This window comes from Hypanus sabinus, chromosome 16 (assembly GCF_030144855.1).
Source record: "Hypanus sabinus isolate sHypSab1 chromosome 16, sHypSab1.hap1, whole genome shotgun sequence".
Lineage (NCBI taxonomy): Eukaryota > Metazoa > Chordata > Chondrichthyes > Myliobatiformes > Dasyatidae > Hypanus > Hypanus sabinus.
The window spans coordinates 34,394,853-34,422,659 of NC_082721.1; the positions used below are offsets into that span (position 1 = coordinate 34,394,853).

The 27,807-nt window shown below is 39.5% G+C and overlaps 1 protein-coding gene across 4 annotated transcripts in view; it reads left to right on the plus strand.

Moving 5' to 3' along the window:
• The window catches only part of LOC132406214 (phosphatidylinositol 4-phosphate 5-kinase type-1 gamma-like), a 232,539-nt gene that overhangs the window by 101,488 nt on the left and 103,244 nt on the right, over positions 1-27,807 (plus strand). For all 4 annotated transcript variants that reach the window (XM_059991548.1, XM_059991545.1, XM_059991547.1 and 1 more), the window contains 4 exons: positions 15,697-15,728; positions 15,840-15,932; positions 17,085-17,215; positions 19,337-19,454. In XM_059991548.1, coding sequence (XP_059847531.1) covers positions 15,840-15,932; positions 17,085-17,215; positions 19,337-19,454 — 342 coding nt within the window. In that variant the 5' untranslated portion in view covers positions 15,697-15,728. The remainder of the gene's footprint in view (positions 1-15,696; positions 15,729-15,839; positions 15,933-17,084; positions 17,216-19,336; positions 19,455-27,807) is intronic.

Below are 27,807 nucleotides of genomic sequence, written 5' to 3' on the forward strand. Positions count from 1 at the left end.
ATATTTTCAATGTAAAATTGCTGTTCTCTGTATTTCTGTTGTGCTGTTCTCTGCATGGATAGTCTGCAGTCAGGCTGCTGTTGTTTGTGTCTTACCTCGTGACGGATAAGCTGGTTTTATGTGGTACAGGGAGAGGCTTATTACAGCTGAAAGCTGCTTAGAAATGGGGCAATGATATTCTGTCATTTCATAGCAAATCTATTATTCAATGGGCTGATCTTTCACATGGAGAAATGGGAAGTCATTCTCCTACTTCTGTATTCCTGAAAATTGTATGAAATATTGGACCAACTTGGTCAACAACATCTCCATCAGCACAGGTGCAACACAAAGCTATGTGCTTAGGCTCCTGCTCCTCTCCCTTTACAATTATGACTGTGTGGCTAAGCATAGCTCCTATGCTAGTCCGTAGGCCAAATCAAAGGTGAGGATGAATCAGCATATAGAAGGGAGATTGGAAATCTAGCTGAGTGGTGCCACAACAACACCAGCCTCTTACACAATGTCAGCTGGTCCAAGGAGCTGATTATTAACTTCAGGAGGATGAAACCAGAGGTCCATGAGCCAGTCCTCATCAGAAGATCAGAGGTGGAGAGGGTCAGCAACTTTAACTTCCTTGGTGTTAGTATTTCAGAGGACCTGTCCTGGGCCCGCACTTAAGTGCAATTATGAAGAATGCACAGCAACACCATTACTTCCTAAGGAAATTGGAAACACCAATGCCCTTGAATGGAAAATCCTGCAAAATATAGTGGATATAGCCTAATCCATCATGGGAAAAGCCCTCCCCACCCTTGAGCACATCTACGTAGAGTGTTGTTTCAGGAAAGCAGCATTCGTCATCAGGTCATGCTTCTCACTGCTGCCATCAGGAAGAAGGTACAGGAGCCTTGGTGCCTAAACCATCAGGTTCAAGAACAGGTAAAATCCATTAACCATCAGGATCCTGAACCAGTAGGAATAACTTCACTCAACTTCACTTGCTCCATCATTGAACTGTTCCCACAACCTATGGACTCACTTTTAAGGACTCTTCATCTCATGCTCTCGATATTTGTTGATTATTTATATTTTTCTACCTTTTTGCATTTGCACAGTTTGTTGTCTACTCTGTTGGTGTGGTCTTTCATTGATTCTATTAGGGTTATTGGATTTATTGAGTATGCCTGCAAGAAAGTGAATCTCAGGATTGTGTATGGTGATAGATACTGAGGCTGTAATTTCTTGCCATGCTTGTTGATGCTATTTAATTTTGTGCTTGAATCATCTAAGGAACATCTTATAATTTTGTTTTGCACAATGACAATTTGGCTTTACCAATGTGGTATTGAAAACCTTCAAGAAAGCAGATTTGCCTTAAGGCTTTTTGAGAAATGAATGGTATCCAAATTCAGTTTGTAGTTTCAGAACACTAAATTAGCACAGAGAGCAAAGTCTAATAATGATTGTTGTTTAGATTGATGCTGAATGATTCCCTTTCCTATCCACTTATATTTGTAATATAATTTTAATATTTTTGCCTGTGGCAAGTTTTCTCATAGTTGAAGAGGTACAGCTCTGTATGAGCCTGTTTTAGGAAAAAGTACTTGACAAGTTATTGTTTTGTACCTGAACTTTTGAAAGTTATTGATTCATGGTTATCATGGAAAATTCACTCTCAATGTATTGCACATGTGTACTGTACTGTTCGAAAAGAATTTTGGAGTTTCAACAAAAACGTACAAAGAATTCTCCTCATACAACAAATCTTAGGAATCAATTTAGTGAACTGTTACAAGTATATCCTTTTTTTGATAGACAAATCAAAACTGTACAGTATTCTAGGTGATTCAATGGAGGCTGTATAATTGGAACAAGATTTTGCTGCCACTCCACTCAAATCATCTTTCAGTATAGGCCAAAATAGCACATGCCTTCCTAACTATTTGCTGATCCTGCATGTTAACTTTATCGTTCATGAACAGGAACACCCAACACCTATCAAACTCTAAAACAAAAACAGAAAGTGATTTAAGTACACTGCATGTGACCAGTGGTGTGACTCAAGGATCTGTTCTGGGACCTCTTCTCTTCGTGATTTTTATAAATGACCTGGATGAGGAAGTGGAGGGATGGGTTAGTAAATTTGCTGATGACACAAGGTTGGGGGTGTTGTGGACAGTGTGGAGGGTGTCAGAGGTTATAGCGGGACATCAATAGGATGCAAAACTGGGCTTAGAAGGGGCAGATGGAGATCAGCTCAGGTAAGTGTGAAGTGGTTCGTTTTGGTAGGTCAAATATGATGACAGAAAATAGTATTAATGGTAAGGCTCTTGGCAGTGTGGAGGATCAGAGGGATCTTGGGGTCTGAGTCCATAGGACCCTCAAAAGCTGCTGTGCAGGTTGACTCTGTGGTTAAGAAGGCATACGGTGCATTGGCCTTCATCAACTATGGGATTGAGTTCAAGAGCCGAGAGGTAATGTTACAACTATACAGTACCCTGGTCAGACCACACATGGAGCACTGCTTGGTTCTGGTCACCTCACTTCAGAAAGGATGTGTAAACTGTAGAAAGTGTGCAGAGGAGATATACAAGGATGTTACCTGGATTGGTGAGCATGCCTTTTGAGAACGGGTTGTGTGAACTCGGCCTTTTCTTTTGGGAGGGACGGAGAACGAGAGGTGACCTGATGGAGGTGTACAAGATGATGAGAGGCATTGATCATGTGGACAGTCAGAGGTTTTCTCCCAGGGCTGCAATGGCTAGCATGAGAGGGCACAGTTTTAAGGTGCTTGGAAGTAGGTACAGGGGAGATGTCAGGAATAAGTTTTCTACGCAGAGTGGTGAATGCGTAGAATGGGCTGCCGGCGACACTGATGGAGGCAGATACGATAAGGTCTTTTAAGAGACTCCTGGGTAGGTACATGGAGCTTAAAAAAAATAGAGGGTTATGGGTGGTAATCCTAGGTAATTTCTAAGTACATGTTCCGCACAGCATTGTGGGCCAAAGGGCCTGTGTTGTGCTGTAGGTTTCCTGTGTTTCTATGTCACCTGCAGTGCAGGTAAATTACAGTTTCAAACTCCTGGGAGTGCACATCTCATATAACCTCTCATGATCTCAGAACACATTTTATGCAATCAGAAAAGCTTGCTAATCTGTCTACTTTCTGAGGAGGCTGAACTCTTCACATCTATCTGTACTTATGTTATTCTACAGATACACATTTGAGAGCATCCTAACAAGCTGCATTCATTGCATGATATGGAAAATGCACTGTGGCAGACAGGAAGGAAGGCTTTACAATGGACAGTCAAAACTCTAGCATCAGTTTACCTGCTGTTAAGGACATAGATCCAAAAAGGTGCCTGAAAAGGGCCAGAAGGATCACACTCCCCGCTGATCTATCTATTCATAGTTATTGTTTTTTAAAAATAATTATTGTGTTTGTGTTTGCAAGGACTAGTGAGGAATGTTTGCAGGAAAATACAGTGCACTTTATTATCTGTGTTAGACCAAAAAAGTTATCTAATTGTGTGTTGTTAAACGTTATTTGGAAACTGAGGCTTTTCTCGATGAGCCTTACAGTATTTATTCCAGTGATCTTGCTGGAAAATGCATAGACAAGAGTGTCTAGAGAACTGCACCAACCTTGTCTGCATCATCTCTCCCAATCTAAGTGGAACAATCTTGTTACCATTTTCTTTGAAGTTGTGGGTACAGACATCACTGGCAAAGTTATATTTTATTGTCCATTCCTAATTTTCTTTAAAAATGTGGTGGTGAGCTTCTGCCTTAAACCATAGCAGTGCATCTCAAGCAAAAGTAACAGAAAACAGAAGGCACATATACCGATGTTAAATGTACTGCCACGAGGCTGTTGGGTAATAAAACTTGATTCATAGCCAGCAACAGTGATGAAATACCAATCCATTTCCTGGCCTGAATGGTGTATAACTTTAGGAGGAACTTGTGGGTGTTTGTATTCTCATACGTGATTCTCACTGAATTAATTTTACTTGGTTTGTTGAAGCCACATGTAGCAAAAATGCTGTATTGGTGGCAAGGGCACTTTCATATGGCTTCCTGAAATCAGGTTTTATGATTTTGCTTAAATTTAAAGCTGTAGTGAATTCTGAAGCTATGTAGTCCTAACTGAACCCAAACAGTGCATCAGTTTGCAGTTTAATAATGAGCTTGTCCCAAAGATGCCTTGTGTAATTTTGTTGATGAGTGGGTTAACATGAATATAGTTGCTTGGATTGGATTTGGGTGTCTTTTTTTTCCCACAGACAAGGCATAACTGAGCTACTTTGGTTATGTTTCGTAACTCCAAAATATAAAAACTAATTAAAAGAAACACACAGAGCTGGGAGATATGTGTGTATGTTTAGTTTTGTTTTTACTTTGAGTGAGATGCATGCATATGACGTGGCATGATAATGTATGCTATGCACATACGTTTACATATGTATGTAATGAATTATTTAAATAACAAAGAATGCTTAATCAACCAGTATATTTACAATATTATTCAAATATTACTGAAATATTGAATACACAACACTCCTCCCTGCTTAGCTATAAACTCCAACTCATTAGTAAATTTTAAATGGTCCCATTCAGGCCTAATGATTTATCAACTGTGGAGGCTTTCTTACTCTTGTGGGATAATGTCTTTCATAACAAGGGGAGATTACTCTGCTTGGCAGGTGAGACTTGTGGCTGTGAAACAATCTCAGTTTCAGGGGCCTCCTCTCTGGGATGCAGGAAGTGGTTCTGATAGCACTGGCCACCTTTCTTCTCTAACAGTTGAATCTGCTCGTCTCTAGATTATGTCAGATGCAATCTCCATTGTGTAGGAGAAAGGTTCAATTCTATCCTTCATTTTTCTGATTACCCACTTTTAATCACCTCTGTAGTCCCTTGTCAGGATTGCTCGTCTAGGAGTGAAACATCATACCTCCTTGTCTGAGGAACCTTCAAATGTTCTTGGGTTCAAGGAGATCCAAGCATGAATGCAAATTCATGTTGGTTGTGGAGTGTGTTACATTGTGATATGCAAGTAGGAAATTGTTGAGCTTCTGATTCTGTGTGAGTGTAGTATGTTCTGCTGACATTGCTTGCTAGTGTGTTCCTTAGACTCTGGACAATCCATTCTGCCAAGCCATTTGTAGCTGGATGGTACGGTGTAGATGTATTATGCCTTATTCTATTCATTTTCAGGAATGACTGAAACTGTTCAGCAACAAACTGTGGGTCCATTGTCACTGAACACCAACCCTTGAGAAGAGACTTCTCAACACATCAACAGTGATGAGGGCTACTGGCAACTCTTTTGACCATTTTGTAACTGCATCCTCTACTACCAAGAAGTTTGTGCTATGAATGGTCCAGCAAAATCTACATGAATCCTCTACCAAAGCTGGGGAGGCACTGCTCTTGGCATCTTCTGGATGTGTTAGCATAGTGCATGGCAAACTGCTCAATCTGCTGATCTATCCCAGGCAATTAGACAAAGCTTTGAGCCAACCCTTCCATTTTAACCACGCCCATATGACTGGCATGTAGCTCTTCCAACGCTTTAGCCCTCAGCTTGGATGGTACAACAACCCTCAATCCCCACTCAGTGCAACCTCCGTAAAGGGGAAGTTCACGCCAGCGCTGGGGAAAAAAGTGGTGAACTGGGATTTCTGCTGCATATTCTAGCCATTTTGGGTGGCCATGTATACCTGAGATTGTGTGGGGTCTTTTATGGTTTCCCTTTGGAGCTTCTTTGGTGTAATAGAGAAATTTTCAATTTGCATTGGGGAGAATACATCAAGAGGAGAGTCCATTTTTGTACAGTTTTCAGGTATTTCCTTTTACAAGGGTAAACGGGACAATCCATCAACATGCCCATGATTAGTCATAATTCTGAATTTGATCTTCTGTTCTCCAAGGAACAGAACCCATCTCTGCATTCGTGCAGCTGCTGTTAGTGGTACACCCTTCTGTAGATGGAAGATGGACACCAGTGGTGGGTGATCGGTAATGGGAGTAAACTCTCTCCCATGCAAGTACTGGTTGAAACGTTTACATCCCAAGCCAGACTCAAGGCCTCTATCAATTTATCTCTGCAGTGGTAAGGGAATGTGACACAAAAGCTATCAGGAGTTCATGTCCATCACTCATAACATGATAATTGCTATATCCTATATCCAGCTGAGGCATCACAGGCAAGCTCCATTGGACAATGTGGATCATAACGGGTGAATACAGTATCTGATGTTACAATTTCCTTTAGCTTTTTGAAAGCTACCTTGCACTGCATTATCTATTGCTGTTTCTTCCTGTTCTGTCATGTTGAGTTCAAGGGGTGGAGCACGGTAGCCAGGTTTGGCAGGAACCTGTTATAATAACTGACAGATCCTAAAATGGACCTCTTGGCACTGGGGTATCCACCACTCTAGAATTTTCTCAGCACACTTACATAATGCTTGTATGTCAATGATGTAACCACAGTAAATGATGCTTGGTTTAAAGAATTCACACTTGTGTCATGCTCTGAGCCAATAACCTTCTAATCTTTTTAACAGTCCTGAGATTTTGGAGATGTTCCTTGTCATCCTTACCGGTTAAAAACAATATCATCCAGGTGACACTGAGTACCTTGTCTGCCTTGTAGTACCTAGTCCATAATTTTCTGCCAAAGTGCAAGTGCAGATGCTACTCCAAAAAAAAAGCCTATTATGGTGATAAAGCCCTTTCTGAGTGTTTATGATGAGTGTTTACATCTCCATCTGTAAATAGGTCTCAGCTTAGTCCTCTTTGATGAATTGTTTCCTTCCAGAGAGATTTGCAAAAATATCCTCTATCCTAGGCAGAGATCTACTTTCAGTACTGGGTTGATGTATCCTGACAGACCCGTTCTTCTAGGCAACTGGGACCGCAGGTTTTGCCCATGGACTCCATTCAATCATTGGAAACAGTTCCTTCAGCCTCCATACGATGTAGCTCACCAGCTACTTTATCACATACGGTATGAGGAACTGGATGGGCTTTGCAAAGCTTGGGTGTGGCATTTTTGTATAACACTGTTTTACTCTTGATATGTTTGAGTTTTCCAGTGGCATCCTTGAACACTGTTGTGTCATCATCTAGTACCTTTCTTAATTCACTTTCAGTGTACTCTATTGCAAAGGATGTGGCAACAGATGGTGAATAGATCTCCAATCAAGTTGTTGTCGTTTCAGCCACTCATAACTGCAAATGCTGGCCTTCTTGTTTTTACCACAAACAAACACAATGTGCCTTGTTATTTGTTGTATTTCACTGTAACGGATGTCATCCCTACAGGAGTTAACTCTTCTCCAGTTTAAGTTCTTAGTTGAGTATCTGCAGGCTTAGTATCTTTGAAATGCCATTAAGACACAATTTGTGGAATGACTCTGTAGGTTTACGCAAATAAAAATGGTGGAGCTGTTTTATGTTTAAGGAAAACCATAATAACTTATTTATTGTATTCCAAATACTAAATGCAAAGCACTTAATTACGTCATCACATCAGAGCAGCCTCTTACAGTGAACCCCACTCAATGTTGGTGGATATGAATTATGTATGTTTTCACTAATTACGTGCACAGGCCCCTCCCCCCAAGAATTCACTAAAACTGCCATTGTGAGCCTGTCTCTAGCTCGGGTTCTATGTTCCATGCATGGAGGAACAGCAGAGACCTTTGGCTCCTCCAGAGGTGTGTTGTCATATTTATGGTTGTGTTACGGCATGGGCATGGTAGTGGAATTCTCCAAATCTTGTTGGGCCTGTTTAAGGCAATCTACTGAAATATGTTCAGGTTTACCCCTCTCATCTATGATAAAAGTTTTTTCTCTCTGTTCTAAGATGGGGAACAGGCCATCGTAAGGGGGACTAAGGGGATGTTGGTGTGCATCATGGCAGACAAAAAAAGTTGAGGGGGAATGCAGATCAGCAGGAATGAGTGCTGTACACCTTGATGGAAGGTAGGAATAGGTGCATAGGAATTGAGTTTACTGGAGAGGTTGGAATGCTGTTGAGAAGCTAAGCAGGAATGAAATTACCTGGCATGCGTAATGGCTGCCCGAATACTAATTCAGCTGCGGATGACTACACGTCCTCTTTTGTAGCTGTTCTGAGCCCCGGCAGGACCGATGGGAAATATATCATGCCAACAATCATCCATCAGGGAAGCCCTCAGAGCAGCCTTCAGTGAGTGGTGTAACCACTCACATAGGCCATTGGACTATCGGCAACACACCATAGTGTGATGTAGCCTAATGCTGAGGTTCTCGGCCATCGCAGCCCAGAGATGTGATATGAATTAGTGACCATGGTCAGAGGAAATATCAGATGGGTGCCAAACCAAGCAAACCAGGTGTAGGTGAACGCCTGAGCCATGTCTGCAGCTGTTGTCGATGCTAAAGGGATGAGCTCTGGCCAGCTGGTGGTGCAGTCCCGCATGGGAAGGAGGTGTGTGAAACCGTGTGAGGGGAACCATCAAGGTCCACATTGACATAGTCAAGCTGTCACTCAGGGACCTCAAAAGGTGCCAATGGTGTTTGAACATGACAGTTAATATTTTTGCCTGCTGGCATTCCACACAGGCTGCAGTCTAATCATGCACATCCTTTCTAAGGCCATGCCAAAGAAATTTTAGTGCAACCAGTTTCTGTGAGACCTTCCGGCCCAGATACGAGAGGTCTTGTATGGAGTCAAAAACAGTCCACCTCCAATTTATGGGCACTATAGGGAGAGGTAGACCTGTTGAAAGTTGAGTCATCACACAGGTGAGAAACCCCAGCATCCCCAAACTTAATGTCAGCCAACCACAGGCCCGTGACTGCTGTTCAGTAAGCCTGGACCTCTGGGTAATTTCTTGGTTAACTGCCATGCCAGCATAGTCAACCCCTATGGGTATGGCTACAATGGTTGGCTGTGAAAGGCAATCAGTCACAGTGTTATTTTAACCCTTGATATGTTGTATATCAGTTGTGAACTCTGATATGCAGGCCAGTTGGCATTGCTGTCATGCAGACCAAGGATCTGATATTTTGGCCATCATGAGGTGTTTGTGGTCAACAAATGCTGTGAAATGGGAGCCTCTAGAAGAAAGTGTAAAAGGCAGAAAGCCAGATAAAGACTGAGAGCTCATAGTCAAGGATGCTATTCTTCCTTTTGGGGGGAGTAACCTGCCAGCTCAAGAAGGTGAGTGATTGTCACACACCTCTGACCAACTGTTGATGTACAGCACCCACAGCATTGTTTGAAGCATCAGTAGTAATGGCTATCAGTAAATTGGGAAGTAGGTGCGCCAGTAGTGTCGCGCTGTAGAGAGCTTGTTTGGTATCATCAAATGCCCTGGTCATGTCCGCTGGCTAGTCAAGCATGTGAATTGGGATATTGCCTTTAAGTGCACTATACAGGGGAAGTGCAAGTTCAGCAGCTTACAGAATGAAGCAGTGATAGGAATTCTCCATGCCTCAACTCTTGTATGTTTTCAGTAGTGTGGGGCAGTCAGAAATCTGTAATTGCAGCTAATTTTGAGGGGAGGGGTTTTGCATCTGCTGTGGAGATGTGATGGCTGAAGAAGTTGATGGTTGACAATCCAGACTAGCATTTAGCAGGTTTAATAATCAACCTGTGTTGGCTTAAGTGCTTGATAAGTGTGCGGAGATGAGAAACATGTTGGAATTTGGATGTACTGGCGAGAAGTATGCCAACCAGGTAAACAGAAAGAAAATCTATGTCTTCAAATACAGAGTCATTAGCCATTGGAAAATCTGTGCTGCATTTTTCAGCCCAAATAGCATATGCAGAAACTCAGAGGCCAAACGGGGTTATCACAGCCGTTTTGGGAATGTCCTCTGAACGCACAGGCACCTAGTAGTAGCCCCAACTAGATCAACTTTGGAAAAAATTAACTTATGCTGAAAAGTCTTGGATATGTGGAACTGGGTAAGGATCAGGGATTGTGACCTTGTTAAGGCATGGGTAATCGCCACATGGTGGCAGCCACCATCAGACTTGGGGACCATGTGGAGGGGCGAAGCCCAGGGGCTATTTGACAGGCGTACAATACCAAGTCTTTCCATGTTAGCAAACTTAGCCTTCAAGGTTGCCAGCTTTTCTAGGTTCATTCTATGCGTGAGCATGGACTAGTGGGCGGCTGTGGAAATGTGGTAAACAACCTATGGTGTGGAGACTGGGCTTGGTGAGGTTTGGGAATTCACCCAGCAGTCGAGTAAACTCAAATGCAGTGGTGCATGCATGACAGAGTTTTTGGGAACTTATTGGGGGAGCAGGGTAATGACCCAAAGTCCTTGACATCCACAAGCCGGCAATTCTTAAGATCGACTCATAGTCCTTGGGCACAGAGGAAATCTGCACTGAGCAGAGGTCTAGACACTTCAGCCTGAATGGAGTCCTCTATGTAAGGTCGCCCACTGAAGCAGAGCATCATCTGTTGTGTCCTGTACGTCAGGATCCGGCTACCGTTAGCAGCCTTTAGTGAGGTTTTGTCACTCTTTGCCTTCTCATCAATAGGACGAAGCCCTCACTTGAGCACTTGTGTCACACAGGAAGCGTCACCCTGAAAAGATGTCCACGAAGCTGCAAGTCAGTCAGCACTTCGTAGCATTTGTAGCAAAGCGAGCATGGTAAAATACTAAGCCTTGTGTTGTCTGTTTCGCAGGCGTGTGTGTTCTTATGTTGGGGTCTTGCTGACTGGGCTTATTGAGAGAGTGGAAGGAGGAGGAACAATACACTGCTGCTTAGCTGAGTGTAAACTGTCAGCCATTTTATCAAGCTCTCTATAGTTCTTCATGGGTGAATTAGCGAGGCCTATGCAAACTTGATCTGGCATTAGCTGTATGAAGAGTTCTGTAAAAATAGAACAAGAGTAGAGTTTTCCCAGGAGAGACAGTATGTGCTCCATTAGCTCTGATGGCTTAACATTACTGTGGCCAGGCAAGGAGAGCAACTGTTTGGCGTGCACAGATTCCGATAGTCCAAAAGCAGTGTATCCTGCTGGTAAGAGTCTTGACTTCAGTTAAAGGTAAGGAGCCATGTTGTCCATCTTAGGAATGTTGTCTCAGAAAATTGTAAAATCTTCCTCTCTCAGACAAAAGTGGGAGATTCGGGAGAGCTGGGTGGTATCAGATTTCTGCAGGACTTACAGTCTGTTTTGGGGTCTTTTGGCGGGACTGCTGATCAGGGGCACATAGGAAGATGCCTTCTCAAGGAGTGTCCCCATTGTAAGAAATGGTTTGTGGAGATGAATGGCTCCAAGGAGCAAGGGCCAGTACTCCTGAGAGAGCCAATTCCTTTAAGATGGTAGTCGAGGGATATTCAGACAGTAGCAGGTGCTTTCACCCAGACCGTGGATTCAGTGAGCAAAGCGGTACACCTTACAAATCGCCTCCAACATTTATGTGCACATTGGGCTGGTTTAACTGTAATAGGCCCTTTTTGTTTTTCTTTTATTTCTGTAACTGTAAATTAGGTAAGGGTATTCCTTTATAGTTTTATGCAGGTGTACGATTTGTTAATTTTCTGGCGAACGATAACTTTGCATGGAGCAATATTTCTACACCACTAGCTACAATCAATGTTCTTTAATCGGAACATCCCAACTTTACTGTTTGGTTGAACCCCAAATCATACCGAACCTAGATGTATATTGTTTATGAAAGGTGGCCTTTTCACCACTGAATTGCATGGCTGTTAGCAGAGTTAGCTAACGAGCCAAGTTTGTGTACAAGCTCCGGTGAGAGGGTCACATATGTTACTCTACAACTGAAGCAGCTGAGCCAGTGTCCAATTTCATTTTAATTAATTTACCATTCACTTTTGGTGTATTGCTGATCTCTTGTTAGTTTTCACATTCAAAATCTTAAGTCCTGTGTCATTCTCATCATTATCAGTTTTTTCATGAACAGCACGTAGACCACTGCTTTTATGAAACTGCAACTTGACTTTTTATCTTTATCCCTTCCTTGTGTAGTTCACTTATTTTTGTCTGCCTGACATGCTCTTTGTACTTGTCCGCCTTTGCATTTTTGGCAAGTTTTGCCTTTAAATCTGCATTGATCTTGGATATGGGAACCCTTGTCAAAACAGTAGCACAATTTGGTCAGACAGAGTTAGGGTTTAGACATTGCAATCTTGTTCATGCTTACTTTCAATCCTGACTAACTCAATTGCTTCTCTGGCTGCTTGTTTCATTGATACAGCTATTTCAATTGCTCTTTTAAATGTGAGTTGCGCTTTAGTTAGGAATTGTTTTTGAAAGTTAGGAGCTTTCTTTTAAGATTACACAAATTAATGATTTCTCAGTGCATCATTAAGCCTATCGTTGAACTGACCATGCTCAGACAATCTCTTCAATTCAGCCAAGTATGCTGAAATGGACTCTGTTTTGATACTGCTTATGAACCCTAAAGCGTTCTGTAATCAACAACGTTTTTGGTTCTAAATGTTAATGCATTACTTTCACAATACAGCAGAGCTCATTTCGGCTGGTTTGGTTGGCGCAGTCAGACTTCTAAGCAAATAAGATATTTTTAAATCCAATGCACTCATCAAAACTGGCATTCCCTTCTCATTGGCTATTACATTTGTGTTAAAATGCTGCTTAATTTGCTCAGTATACAAAATCCAGTTAAATCTTATTCAATTGAAGGTGCCTATATTTCCGATGTTGCCAGGCGTTTTTGCTCTTTTCTTATTATTATTATCACCTGGTATCACTGTTTATGAATCCTTGATTTTGTTCATTTTCCACAATGTCCTTTTCCAAAGAAACTCGAAAGTTTTGCTGCATTTTTTAAAGTTCGGAACGTCTCGCTGCACTTCGGGAGGTAGCGTCATCATAGGTTGTTTTTAAAAAATACCCTGTTGCTGCTGTGATGTTTTATAACTCCAAAACATAAAAAATTTTAAAAGAAAAGCACAGAGCCAGTAGATACCTCATGTGCGTTTATTTTTACTTTTAAGCGAGGCACATGCATATGACGTGGTGGCATGATCACAGATACTATGCACATACGTTTACATATAATTGCAATGAATTATTTCAAGAAAGTTTAATCAAAGAATATCAGTAATGTGGTTAATCAACAACGAATGCTTAATCAAACAATATATTTGCAATATTACTCAAATATTACTGAAGTATTAAGTACACAACAATTTCCACTTCCTTGGCTTACTGGTAAGATCTCAGTTTCACAGTTGTGTTAGGGCAGTTTGTTTAATAGTTCAATCAATTTTGAAGCACAGGACCTGATAGTCAGGCTGCTGTTGCGATCTGAGTCTTTGGTGTATTCAGTGTTTTCTTGTTTTAAATTCTGGCTGCTTGCAAGCATGTTAATTTTATGTGCAGGCAGGTGTATTGTTTTTATCAGAAAAGATGAAAAATTGATGAGTTGTAAAACTGTTCAGAAACAAAATAGTTTTTTTTAAGTTAATGCTGATTTTTGTTATGGCTAATAAACCATTAGCCTGGAAACAGTTGAATGATCATAATAAGTAGAATCTATTAATATCAAAATTCATACACTGGTTTGTTAAAATATTCTGAGAAGTATTTTGCAAAAAAAATCTGAATGTTCAATAAATAAAACAGAAACCATAACCAGCATGGTACCTTATTTCCTGGCTGACATGATGGGAATGTGTCCTTGGGAGTCGTCCAGTCTTCATGAGAGAACCAACAGAAGGGAAACAATCATAAGTTTGTCTGTTGAAGGTGGATCTCTTGATGATAGTATGGTAGAAGTGACCACTGCACAGTTCTTACAGATGCATAGTGCTGTTTTCACAGTAAGGATGCTCCCCATTGTATTATATGGACAGTGTTGCTTAATAAAAGTTGCCAAAAATCAGTTGTTCAAAATCTATCTGAAAACCAGGTCATGAAAAGTGACCTTGAAGATTGGTATATTCCCTTATTCCACCATTGCTTTCAAATCATGTGATCAAATTTGGGTTCAGTTAGTGTCAATGAGAACATGCCTGGGGTAGCAACAAGCTTGCCTACAATTGAGATGATAAGCTAGAGAAGCCACAGTACAAGCAGAATGCTTTTGAACAAAACTAGCAATTTCATAGACAGATTATCTGAACCCCACAGTACTGAATGAATAGTGGAGGACAATGAAACATCTAGTGGGAGAAAAGGTTACATTTGTATAGTGGAATATTCAGATTCAACTAAACCCAAAGACAGCAGAACTAACACCTTAGTGAGAAAGACAAAGCTTAAGCGCTTGTAGCCTCCTTTGGCCAGAATTGTAAAATGGATGAATCATCTGAGATTGCCACCATTACAAGGCAATGTGCAGCTAATTTGCTTTACTTTACATATGGATGTAGAGAAGGTGTTTGACAATATCCTGTGCGTTGTATTGAATGGCCACATCTCTAGCCAAACTGCTCTAGGGTAGCTGTCACATCTTTGACTAAAACTAAATGAAAAGTTGTTCAGGTGCATCTGCAAGGAGCACAACAAATACGGTTTGTCTATTGCCAATATTTGAACATTAAATACAATCTGATATGGTCAATCCACACTAAATCCAAGTATTCAAAATATTTTCCAAATAGCTTGAGATTGTAGAGTATCAGATCCTGACTCTTGACACATCCATTGACATAGAGTACTATTTGACAGCATACTCAAGGAAGGCACTCTTGTCTATGGTAGATACCACAACCTGACTATGGTGTTGATGCAACTTGATGTCATTGCTAAAGAATGTGCTTTGTATTTGGTGCGTAGTCTCTTGTTGGGGAGGGTGCTGGTTTGGGGATTTCACTACTCAATTATGATATTGGGGCAAGTTTAATATGGATGTTAGACAGTCACCCACCTGTTCTAGGTCGAGACACCCATCAGCTCCCATAATGAGAAGACTGCATTGCCACAAGCCATGGACAACAGGCCCAGCTGAACTCAATGAAGCAGTGAGTTGGACTGAGCTGCCCTGGCAGGACCTGATGAACTTGGATGTCTCGGCAGAATATACCCAATCAGACTTGGATATGACACATATATGTAGTTACATCCATTTGAGCTTGGATAAGGTAGACAGGATTTAACTATCACCCTGATCTATTCTTGGCAGTTAGTAAATATAGCTGAGTTTGGCAGAACTACTAAAAGTTGCTTACTTAGTAATAGCATGCTTACTAATGCTTAGTTTAGACTGTGACAGGTTCATTTGGTCTCAAATCTCATTATCTTCAATACTAAAAACCTAAAGAGCAGAGATGAATTGCAGCAGTCTCTGCCCATGAACAATACATTGGCATATTACTGAGTGTGGTAAGGAAGAATTTGAATAAAACTGAATTTGGTGGAAATGGGGGGAGATGTCTATTTGACCAGTTGTACATAACAGAAACGATGATGGAGGTTATTGAAAGTCAGTTAGTTTAAAAGGCATCACTGCAGGATTTCCCTTCAACATAATATTGGAAGTACAGATATTCAGCTCTGTCTGTATGAATAAAGGAAAAAAATCGCTATTAAGCGAAGTTTGCTTAAAGCAAAAGTGGGCATGTAGAAGTTAATTATGGCATAATTTAATGTTGCAACACTTTTGAGGGAATAAATGACTTGCTCCTTTTGTCTTAGTTTCTGTTTAAGACTGATGCTGCCACTTTTAAATCCTTTATCTCTTTCTCTTCACTTACAGAATCTTTGAATAAGAAATCAGGTTTGAGTGAGGTAAGAAAATTTTTTGGTTATATGTACTTTTCACAACCAAATGTTGTAATGACTGGTGCTTAATACAAGTTGATAATTAATATATTCAATACTTTTACTTTTACCACCAAGATGCCCTCTTCTTCTGGAAATACATATGCACCTGCAGGCAAAAAGCTGGGACACAGGGGAGTGGATGCTTCTGGAGAAACTACATACAAAAAGGTATTCTGTCTTAAGGTCATATGCAAGTTTAACAAAATTCCTTATCGGCAGTCTGTCTTCCCTAATTGTTCCTGTTTTCATTTTACTTGTTATGAATTAGTTTTACACTTTTACATTTTACACATCGGAAAAACTAGCATTCTGTTTGGATTTGATGGGCACAGCTATTAAAATGTTTTTTGTTCCTATGTAATATTTTGAAACTGAACATCCTGCACATTATTAAATTTGAATATATATTATATCTTTTTAGAGATAAAAAGAAAAACTTTTAATGTCAAGTGATAACAAAAAAAGAAGCTGGTATTACATTCTTCATTTGTGTCTGAAAGAAGGAGAAAGGTTAACATTTCAAAAGGATTGTCTTGGGATTTACCCACTAAATTGGATTATGCCATTTTGATTGCTTAATTGAAGTTTAATGATCCAACTGCAAATTTTGGTTTGCTGTAATTAATTAGTAGATTTTCCTCCAATGATTCTAATGTGTTGAGATTCAAACTTGAGTTTAGAAGTTGTAAAATGAGCATTTTTCAACATTAAACTATTTAGATGATGGTGCAAAGCAATTACTTATTGAACTCTAGTCAGCGTACCTCTGTTGATTTGGTTTGATTATTTCATGTGCCCAATTTAATCGTACTTCTGCCTGTATTTCTAATATTAAAATCTGCTTTAAATGTTGCAGTGATATTAAGTTGGACTGCTTATCACCTTATTACATAAATTCCAGCCTACTGCTTCTGATACATAATCCTAACCAAGTCAAGTTTGTTTGATGGTTTAATCTTGCCTTTAAAATGCAGCATTAATGACCAATTATAATGGCAAGAATTGTTCATTGCACAAAAAAAGTCTAAAAATATGATTTTTCTATGGAAATATAATTTTCTTAATATTTTAATCTCCAGTTCTGCTAAAGATAATATGGATAGTTGTTCAGTTAAGATGTACTAACTTGATAAGTAGTTTCTGTTAAAATTATCTATTATTTTTACCTCCAGTGAAGTGCTCAGCAATAAGATCAAGTGATGTTTTTTAACCTTTTATTCTTAGTTGACATGGCTGGAAATACATGCAAGCTGTAGGGCACAAACTGTTTTCAGCTCTGGTACCAAAAAAACCCCTAAAATTTGATTGTTTATTTTGCAGACAAGCTCATCCACTCTCAAAGGAGCCATTCAGCTGGGGATTGGATACACGGTAGGAAATCTCAGCTCGAAGCCTGAAAGAGATGTGCTGATGCAAGATTTCTATGTGGTTGAAAGCATATTCTTTCCTAGGCAAGTCTGTCTTTTCTCCAAGTAAATTTTTGGCCATGCATGATTGTACATTTTTTGTTAGTTGCTATTTTAATTGCTAAGTTTTTTATGATTTTCATTTTAATGAATCTGGTGTCTGATGTTGGAAATTGTTGAAGTATATTTTCTATTCTCAAAAATTACACCAGGAGATCAGAGTGGACCTTAGTATTTATACCTTGTGTCTGTAGGATATTATGAAGTGTTTTTTTGGCTTGAGAATAACTTTTGAAATGTAGTCACTGTTATGTAGGCAGGTAATTATCAAACCAATGAGTGGAAAATTATATTAAAAAATTGCAGAAGCTGGGACACTGAGATAAAACAGAATATGTCAGAAATACTCAATGGATCAAACAACATCATTTGGAAGTTAAATGGAGTTAATTTTTCAGGTCAATGACATAATATGTAGTTGGTTAATATCCATGTGTAGTTATTGGAGAAAAACAAGAAAAAGACTTTCTGAATGAAACAAAAGAATGTTTAAACTTGCTGAGAGACAGAGATAACTCCACTAAATGTCTGATTCAAAAGACAACATAATTAGCAAAATACTCTCCCTTGGGGCCACAGGCTCAACCTAGGCTGTAGTCAGGCCTGAATCCTGACAGTCTGATTCAGAACTAAGTATTCTCAAACTGACAACTAAGTCTTTGCATGAACTTGTGTGTAATTTGGTGACTGCATTTAAGCACAAAAAAAACAGAACAAAAAATTGCCATTCAATAAGATCATGGTTCATAGTTTTGTAATTATGGCTCAAGTTCTTGTCTGGAACATCCTAAATCTTGTAAAGTTACTGCATCCACTACTCATTTGAGCAATGATTTCCATTTATGGTAGGAAAAAAATCCTTTTTTGCCCTTATTTCTTTCACCTGATCTATATGTCTTTGTTATCAGCCTCCATATATATGGAGATAGATCCATCCTGTTCATTCTCTTTAGGACCTTCATGATTTTGCACATCACATTTAACTCTCCTTTAAATTACTGTCATTACTATGATTCTTCTGACATTGCAGCATCCTTGTAAATCTCTTCTGAATCTTCATTTGTGATATTATGTTCTTGTAATGTTGTGATTGGAGCAATTCCTATAGACTATTCTGATGAGCCCTTTCTTATTTTTTCTTAAATGAAGATGGTTGTGGTTCTTGGCAGTCAAATCACTCCAGCTCTAGGACATTACTGCTGAAGTTCCTTGAGAGAGTAGCCTCTGCCTAGTTATCTTCAGTTGCTTCAGGTCCGAAGTGGAGGTTTTTGCTGATGATTGCACTTGCACAAAATCATTTGCATCTGCAACTTCTCATCAAATGAAGCAGTCCATGTCTACATGCAGCAACAGTAGGACAATATTCCAGCTTGATCTGGTATGTGGCAAGTAACATTTGCACCATACCATTGATGCACCGTACAAGTGACTCTGCTATTTGTACCACTGTGTCCAATGAATAATCTAAGCATTAATAATGAGGGAATCTTAAAAGAACCAGCTTAATGTGTATTGTGACATTGAATAGATCAGAGGCTTTGGTACTCCACAGTGAGAATATCATCTCCGGACAACCAAATACCTTTTCATTATTACTAGACAAATCAACACTGTGATGGAATACTCTCATGTGGGTCAGGGCAGCTCTAACAGCATTCGAAACTCAATATCTTTCAAAATAAGAACCTTACACTCTAAACGTCCATTCCCTTCACTGAGTGTGCACTATATCAGCAGCAAGGAGGTCACTACTTTCACAATGTGAATTTTTTTAAAAAAGTATTAATATGTAATAAAATGGGAACTTATTATGTTGTGATCATATTTTCAAGCATCTCTGTGTTTATGTCCTATCATTAGTGCTGTAAACATTTAGATTATCTCTGTAAGCTATTAGTACTGTGTGTCACCATTTATATTTTGGGTTGCACCTCAACCTTAGTGGGTTTAAATACAGAGAGGTAAGCTGATCACTGGTGCTCGATTAGACTATGAATAAATGGGGACATCATTTGGATGCATGCAATTATGTATTCTACAAAATTGGTAGTGAATATTTCCATTTAATTTTAGTATGATTTGTAATTGTTTTCATTTAATTTACAGTGAAGGTAGTAATTTGACCCCAGCACATCATTTTCCTGACTTCAGATTCAAAACATATGCTCCAGTAGCATTTCGTTACTTTAGGGAACTCTTTGGCATTCGACCAGATGACTATTTGGTGAGTGTAGTTAAGTTCTGTGTATTCTTGTATATTGTTTCGCATCTCTTTAGTTGAATATTGTTTGCTGTGAAAATGGAACACCTCTTTTGTTTCCTGTAAATTGCATGCAATGATAGCAAATTTTGGTGAGTGAATGAGAGAGTTTGTTTGTAATTTTTATTGCATGGTATGTAAGATATATGCCTTATACTTTTCAATTTTCAAAGTTGGGCTTTGGAGAAAATGCTTTGGCAAGAATCTATAATTGACAATCTGTAGCAAATGAAGAATGAAATTTGTATGATGTTATAGAACTTAAAAGTAAACCGATTTTATTAAAAAAAATTTGTTTTCTGTAGTGTTTTCTAATGACACTACAATGCCACCTTTAAAAGATTTGATATTTATGCAATGGTGGCATTGTAGTTAAAATACTGGACTAATTATTCAGAGATCTAGGCTCATAATTTAGAGACCCAAGTTTAGATCTTGCCTTAATTAAATGATTAATGTATAATTTAAAGAAACTGCAACATTTCAAGATCAAGATTGTTTAATGTCATTTTAAGTGTAGAGGAGAATCAAATAATTATTACTATGGATCTGATGTAGCACAAAAAATCACAATAAGATAAAGAACATAAAAAATATAAATACATAAGATAGCTTATATACTTTGATCTATGTACTTAAAGTGACTCTCGGTACAGGAGTGTCTACACATAAGATGACTGACAGGAAATGATAAAGTAATGGTGGTGGGTTAGTGGATGGAAGTGTTGATTAGCCTTGTTGCTTGGGGAAAGTAACTGTTGTTGAGACTGGTGTTCTTGAGAGCTATGCAGCCTCCTCCCTGATGAGATTGAAATAAACAGTCCTTGAGCCGGTTGGGTGGGATCCTTCATGATATTGTTGCACCTTTCTGTATATAGTGTATGTCCCTGGTGGCAGGGAAGCCATGCTGGTGATGCGTCGGGCAGTTTTGACTACCCGTTGTAGAACCTTCCTGTCTGCCGCAGTGCAGTTTCTGTACCCTGCTATGATTCAGCATGTTAGGAAGCTCTCTACTCAGCTACTGTAGAAGGTCTATGGTGACCACAAAACTATCAGATTGTTATAAAAACCAGACTAATGTCCTTCAGGGAAAGAACTTTAATGTCCTTATCCAGTCTAACCCATACAGTTAATGTCAACTGCTGAATTAAGAGTGTGGTGAGAAACAGTGGCACTGATTATAATCTAAACTGTACTGCTTGTAGTTGTGCAGAGGCAGCAACCATTGTGGCCTTCAAAATGGAACAGTATAAGTGCATGGTGGAAAAAAATAATTGCAAAATTATGGAGTAAAGTCATTAGAGAATTATTCAGGTAGAGAACTGACATGGGGATAATGTCCCAAGTCTTTCCGTGGTATAACAATTAAATGATTCAATAGTCATACACAAAGAAATAAATAAATCAGGAATTTAGCTAATTATTCAAATCTGTAATAATTTCAGAATTACCATTTCCGTGGATCCATAAAAATGACGTCCAATCTCAAAGTTATACAATGGAATTGTTTCTGGCACAACAATGTTTTTACAGTTCAGCCTGAGAGAAACAAATGAATGTTCCTAATTGATGACCAGTGCCCTCTACTGGAAATTGCGGCTATTGGTTCAGGTTGTGGGATAGGAGGATTGTGTTAGCTACGATGCTGCCTGTTGCCATAGATAAAGAATAGCCACCTGGTTAGAGTCTCAAGGCCTTACATTCTGATGAAATTCTATCCATGTGTAAATTATAGTTGCAAGAATGCTTTGTACTATAGTACTACATAGATCATGATCAAAAGTAGTAGTTCTTAGACGAGAGAGTGAATATTTTTGAAATCTTACTTTTGTTTGGATGGTAGGGTGTTCAGTGGTGGAGTCATAAAGCATGGAAACAGGCCCTTTGGTCCAACTTGTTCCTGCTGCCAACTGTGTTGCTCAGCAAACTAGTCCAATCTACCTCCATATGGCTTAGACCTCTGTCCTCCTCCTATCCATTAACTTGTCTAGATGGCTTTTAAATGTTACTAATGTGCTCACCTCGAACATTATCTGGCAGCTCATTCCAAATATGCACTACCCTTTACATGAAAAAGCTGCCACTGATGGTCCCTTTCTTTGATCTTAAACCCTCTTGATTTTAGTTCTCTAACTGGGAAAAGGCAATGTACTTTCACCCTATCTATGCCTCTCATGATCTTGTATACCTCTATCAGGTCACCCCACATTCCAGTTAATAAAGTCTTAGTATCCTTATAACTTAGACCCAAGTCCAGACAACGTCCTGATAAATCTTTTCTGTGCTCTTTCCAGTTTAATAAAATACTTTAAGCTAGAGGAACTCAGCAGATTAGGCAGCATTGATGGAGAGGAATAAAGAGCTGATGATGGGCCGAGACTCTTTATCAGAAGTATTCCCAATGAAATGCCCTGGCCTGGTGTCAGCTTTATGTTCATGCCCTGTACATTCAAATTCAGGTAGTCTGTATAAATTAAAAACCGCAAAGGTCCCAGCATTGACCCCTGTGACACAGATTAAGGCCTTCAGACTGAGAAGCAACCAAGACCATCAACCTCTGCTTCTTACCGATATGCCAATTATAACTCCAGTCTGCTATCTCTTCCTGCACCCCATGCATTCCAACCTTCGAGACTGGCCTGCCACGAGGGACCTTGTCAAAGGTCTTTCTAAAGTCCATATAGACAACATCTACTGCCCTACCCCCATCTCCCCTCTTGGTTACCTCCTTGAAGAACTCCCAAGAGATTTGTTGGACATGCACAAAATCATGCAGACTGTCCTAAATCAGACTCTGTCTCTCCAAATGTTCATAGATCCTTTTCCTTGGCATTCCTTCCAGCAATTTACCTGTCACTGATGTACTCACTGGCCTGTAGTTTCCTGTCGTGTTTTTGCAATCCTTTCTAAACATAGCTGCTCTATGTTCCTCCAGGACCTCACTTATGGCCAGAGACAAAGCACAAAGCTCTGTAAGGCCCTTGGCAATTATTTCTCTGTCTTCTCACAGGAGAATGAAACAGCTCGGGCCCTGGGGATTTATCCATTTTCATTGCTTTAAACTCTCCAATACTTCCTCTCTACTAATTTGTATGTGGTCCAATCTAACACCACTGATTTCCCCAACTTCATGGTTTCTCTACAGTAAATCTAAAGAGAAATATTAATTAAACATCTCTCCCATTTCCTTTGGTTCCACACTCAGATAGGCATGTTCATCTTTAAAGAAATCTGTCTATTTTCTCTCTATCTACCCTTTAAATGTACCTATAGAATCGCTCAGAGTATTGCTTCATTTTCATGTCAGATGATTCTCATATTTTCATTTTCATGTCAGATCATTCTCATATTTTCTTTTGCTCTCCTAACTTACCTCTCAAGTGCACTCCTATGCTTCTCGTAGTCATCGAGAGGTTCACCTGTTCCCAATTGCTTATGCACAGTTTATGATTCCTTCTTTTTCTTAACCAGACCCTCAATATCTGGTAGGGTTCCCAGACCTGCCAGCCTTGTCCTTTATCCCAACAAGAAACACAGGCCTTGAATTCATGACATCACATCTTAAAAGCTTTCCACTTTGCAGATGCTCCTTTCCCTGCAAACATTCTTGCTCAATAAACCACTGCAAGATCTCACTAATTGCTCCAAAATTTACTCTACTCCAGTTCAGGACCTTAACCTACGAATCCGCCCCATCCTTATTCATAGGTATTTTAAAATTATTAGCATTATGGTCACTGGACCCAAAATACTTGCCGACACTTGCCTACTTCATTTCTCAGGGGGCGGTCCAGTGTTGGTCCCTCTATACATTGATCAAGGAAGCTTTCTTGGACACACTTCACAAATTTCACTCTGTCCAAGCCATTCATATTATGGTTGGACTGTCAATATTACAGAAATTAAAATCTCTTTAACTACTGCTACCTTACTCTATTTACAACTAGCTGCAATCACTATACATATTATCTTCCAGTTCCCGCTGACTACATGGGTGCTGTTATGTGTTCCCACGAGAGTGAACAGCCCCTTTCTCATTTCTACTCATATGGCCTCCCTGGATATCTTCCAAGAATAACCTCTCCAAGGATCATGTTTATGTCATCTTTTATAAAGAAGGCCACATGGTAGTGTAGCAGTCAGCTTGATGCTATTACAGCTCAGTGTATCAGAGTTTGGAGTTCAGTTCTGATGTCATCTGTAAGGAGTCTATACTTCCTCCCTGTGGAACTTGGGTTTGTTCTGGGTGCTCCAGTTTCCTCCCACAGTATAAAGACATACCAGGTAGGTTAATTAGTCATTATAAATTGTCATGTAATTAGGTTATGGTTACATCAGGGTTGTTGGGGACTGCTGGGCAGTGTGGCTCAAGGGGTGGGAGGGCCTACTCTGCACTGTATTGCTAAATAAACAAACACCTCTCCTCTCTTTTCTGCATCTCTGTCATGCTTGTAGCATCTATATCCTGAAATATTGAGCTGCCAGTCCTGCCTTTCCTTTAGATATGTTTCTATTATGGCTATGATATCTCAGTCTCCAGAATCAATTCATGCCATGAGTTCATTCAGTTTTCCAGTCAAGCCTCTTGCATTATTATAAATGCAGTTTAAACAAATGGCCTTTCCTTTCTTCTTACTGTGCTCCTGTCCATCCTGATTACTAATGGCCGCGTTATTCTCCCATGATTTCTCATCAGCCACTCTATTGCTCAGGGCCCCACTCCCCCGCCTCCTGAGCAGCACGAGCAAACGGGTACAGCAGAATAAACAAACCTGAAGTTTAATGGCTAGTGGGGTTCTTCGTATTAAATTGTGGCATTTTATTTATGTGTAAATTAAATGTTGGTTTGAATTAATTTAATTTAATTTGGAAATATATAATTCCTGACAACCACTAATATCAGGTTGGGTTGATTTAACAGATTTTAAAAATATTTTTTAAAAATATTTTCAGACCAGCGTGTGCTGATAATTGAAGTTCACTAAGGGTTGCTAGAAAAGCTTTGACACTGGAGCTCTGACTGACTTTCTCTGTCATAATTCAGTCCCTGGACCCAGTGGAAGATTGAAGTAGTCAGTTCCAGAATATTATTACTAGGTTGAAACTAAAGTACAAATGTAGGACTCCCTCTTTCTATGATCACAAAACCACAATAGGCATTTCAATTGCCAACCAAATTAGATTTTAAGTGGTCATAAAGCCTGATGCAATGTGTGTATGCAGTGGCAAAGCGCTTGTCCATTAATTGAGAGCAACTGCAAATACTGGAAATCAGTAATAAAAACAAGAAATGTTGGAGATAAGTAATTCAGTGAGCTTCTGTGGAAAAAGAAATAAAGTTATCATTTCATTTTAATGACTTTTCATCAGAATTGAATTTTCAGCATTTTCTGTTTTTTTAAAAAATATTTTCATCTGTTTTACCTGGACACTGAATTTAGCTATTTATGCTAGATAATACCCTTGTTAATCAGGTCTTTATTCATTAATAATCTATAATAATATACTGAAGTGTCAGACAAGGGGTTTAAACTACTTTTGCTAATAAAGTAATATTAATTTTCTGCAATGAATATTCTGCTGCAACCATACTGAGCTCAGCCAAAACTTGAACCTCCTCTGCAGTAGGTAAGTTTTGTTGTTTTGTAGTAGCTTGTTTATAGATTTCAAATGCTATAATCTCTTATCTTGATAACTTCTGCAAAAGTAAGGTAACTCAAACCCAAAAGTAATCAACAGTTGCAGACATACCAACAGCAAAGGAAAAATGTTAGTTTAAGAGAGCTGTGGACTTGGACCCCAAGATCCCTCTACATCAGTGCTGTTAAGGAGCCTACCAGTAACTGCATACTACTTGTTTTTGACCTCCCAAAGTACATCACCACATACTTGCCTGGATTAAGTTCCATCTCAAACAAGAGAAAGTGTCTCTTACTGAATTCCTGTCCCATTGCTCCCCCTCTATGATCATTGCTGTCCTCTGACTCTTCGACCTACTACCTTGCATTTATTCCTCCCTTCCCCCCACCTTCTTACTCTGACTTCTCTTTTTATAGTGCTGATGAAGAATTTTGGCCCAAAACATCGACTGTTTACTCTTTTCCATAGATACTGCCTGGCCTGCTGAGTTCCTCTAACATTTTGTGTGTATTACTTTGATTTCCAGCATCTGCAGGTTTTCTCTTGTTTGTGATCGACTCGATCACCTCGAAATTTTAATCTTATCTGTGATGGGAGTTCAGTGAAACCCTTTCTCACTGCTCCCCCTCAGTGATCTCTGTTGCCCTCCAACTCTTCAACCTACTACCTTGTTCTTCTTCCTCCCCTCCTCCTACCTTCTTACTCTGACTTCTTACCTCTTTTTTTCCCAGTCCTGATGAAGGGTTTTGGTTCAAAATGTTGACTGTTTACTCTTTTCTATTAATGCTGCTGGCCTGCTGAGTTCCTCCAGCATTTTGTGTGTGCTACTTTAAGTTCCAACCCCTACTTCTTCACTCATATTTGTAACTGATCGATATCTTGCTGAATTCTTTGACAACCTGCGTTATTTGAAATTCGACCAATTTTTGTGTTGTCTGAAAACTTACCAACCCCATTTATGACTTTGTCCAATTCATTTTGTATGTCATGAACAACAGAAGTCTCAGCACTGATCCCTGTGGAGCACCACTGGTTGCAGGCCTCCAACCAGAATAGTAACTTTGCAAGTACCTTCTGTCTTCTGCAGGCAGGCCAATTCTGAACCCAAACTATCAAGTCGCCATGGATCCCATGAATTTGCTCTCCTGATCAGTCTAACATGATGGACATTGTCAAATGCCATGCCAATGTCCTTGTAGACAATATCCACTATCTCATCACCTTCTTCAGAGCATTGAAACAAAACCTTCATTAAAAGTTTGAAAGACATGACCTATCTTGCGCAAGTCATACTGACTGTCTGTATTTAGCTCAAGATTTTCTAACAGCTCGTAAACCCTGTCCTTCTGAATCCTCTCCAATAGCTTCCTTACTACTGACGTGAGGCTTACTTGTTTATATTTCAATGGATTTATCCCTGCTTTCCTTTTTAAGAAAATACGGGCTATTTCCCAGTCCCTGGGGACCTTGCCTGTTGCTAGAGAGGATACAAAGGTCCCAGCATTCTCCTCTCTTATGAACCTGGGATAGATGCTATCCAGTCCTGAGGGCTTATTCACCATAATACTCCACAAAGTACCCAACACTGCCTCATTCTTGATCTCAAAATATCCTGGTATATCCCACACCGATCTCATAGTCCTCAATTCCCATCTGTTTAATGAGTGCTGATTACTCGTTATGAACATTGCCCATGTCCTTTAACTTCAAGTGTGAATTATCTCCATTACCCTTGAGTACTCTTACCCTTTCCCCACTTATCCTCTTGTTTTTAATGTATGTATGTATAAAATACAAAGGGTTTTTCTTAACACTACTTGCCAAGGACATTTCAGAATCAGATTTAATATCACCGGCATGAGTCGTGAAATTTGATGCCTTTACAACGGCAGTACAGTGCAATTGCATAATAATAGAAAAAAGAAACTGAATTGCAGTAAAAAATATATACACACACATATACACTATATGTGTGAATATATATATATATGTATACTTACACGCTACTTAATTTCTATTTTTGCACTGCTTATTTAATTTAACTTTATATATAGTTAAGTAAGCAGTGCAAAAAGAGAAATTAAAAAAGTAGTGAGGTAGTGTTCATGGGTTCAGTGTCCATTCAGAAATTGGATGGCAGAGGGAAAGAAGCTGTTCTTGAATTGTTGAGTGTGTGTCTTCACATTTCTCTACCTCCTCCCTGATGGTAGCAATGAGTACAAGACATGACGTGGGTGATGGGAGTCCTTAATGATGGACACCACCTCTTTGAGGTATCACTCCTTGAAGGTGTCCTGGATGCTATGGAAGCTAGTGCCCATAATGGAGCTGACTAAGTTTCTAACTCTCCACAGCTTATTTCGTGCCGTTTGTAGCTGCATTGATATGTTCCATCAAAAAAAAGGTTCAGGAGCCTTAGATACTATACCACCAGGTTAGGAACAGTTATTACCCTTCAACCATCAGGCTCCTGAACCAACGTGAACAATTTCACTCAGAACACTGAACTGTTCAGTGAACATAACCTATGGGCTTACTTTCAAGGACTCTACAACTCATGTTTTCTGTATTATTTAGTTACTTTATTATTATTATATTTATTATATTTTCACAGTTTGTCTTTTGCACATTGGTTGTTTGTAAGTCTTTGTGTGTAGTATTTCATTGATTCCATTGT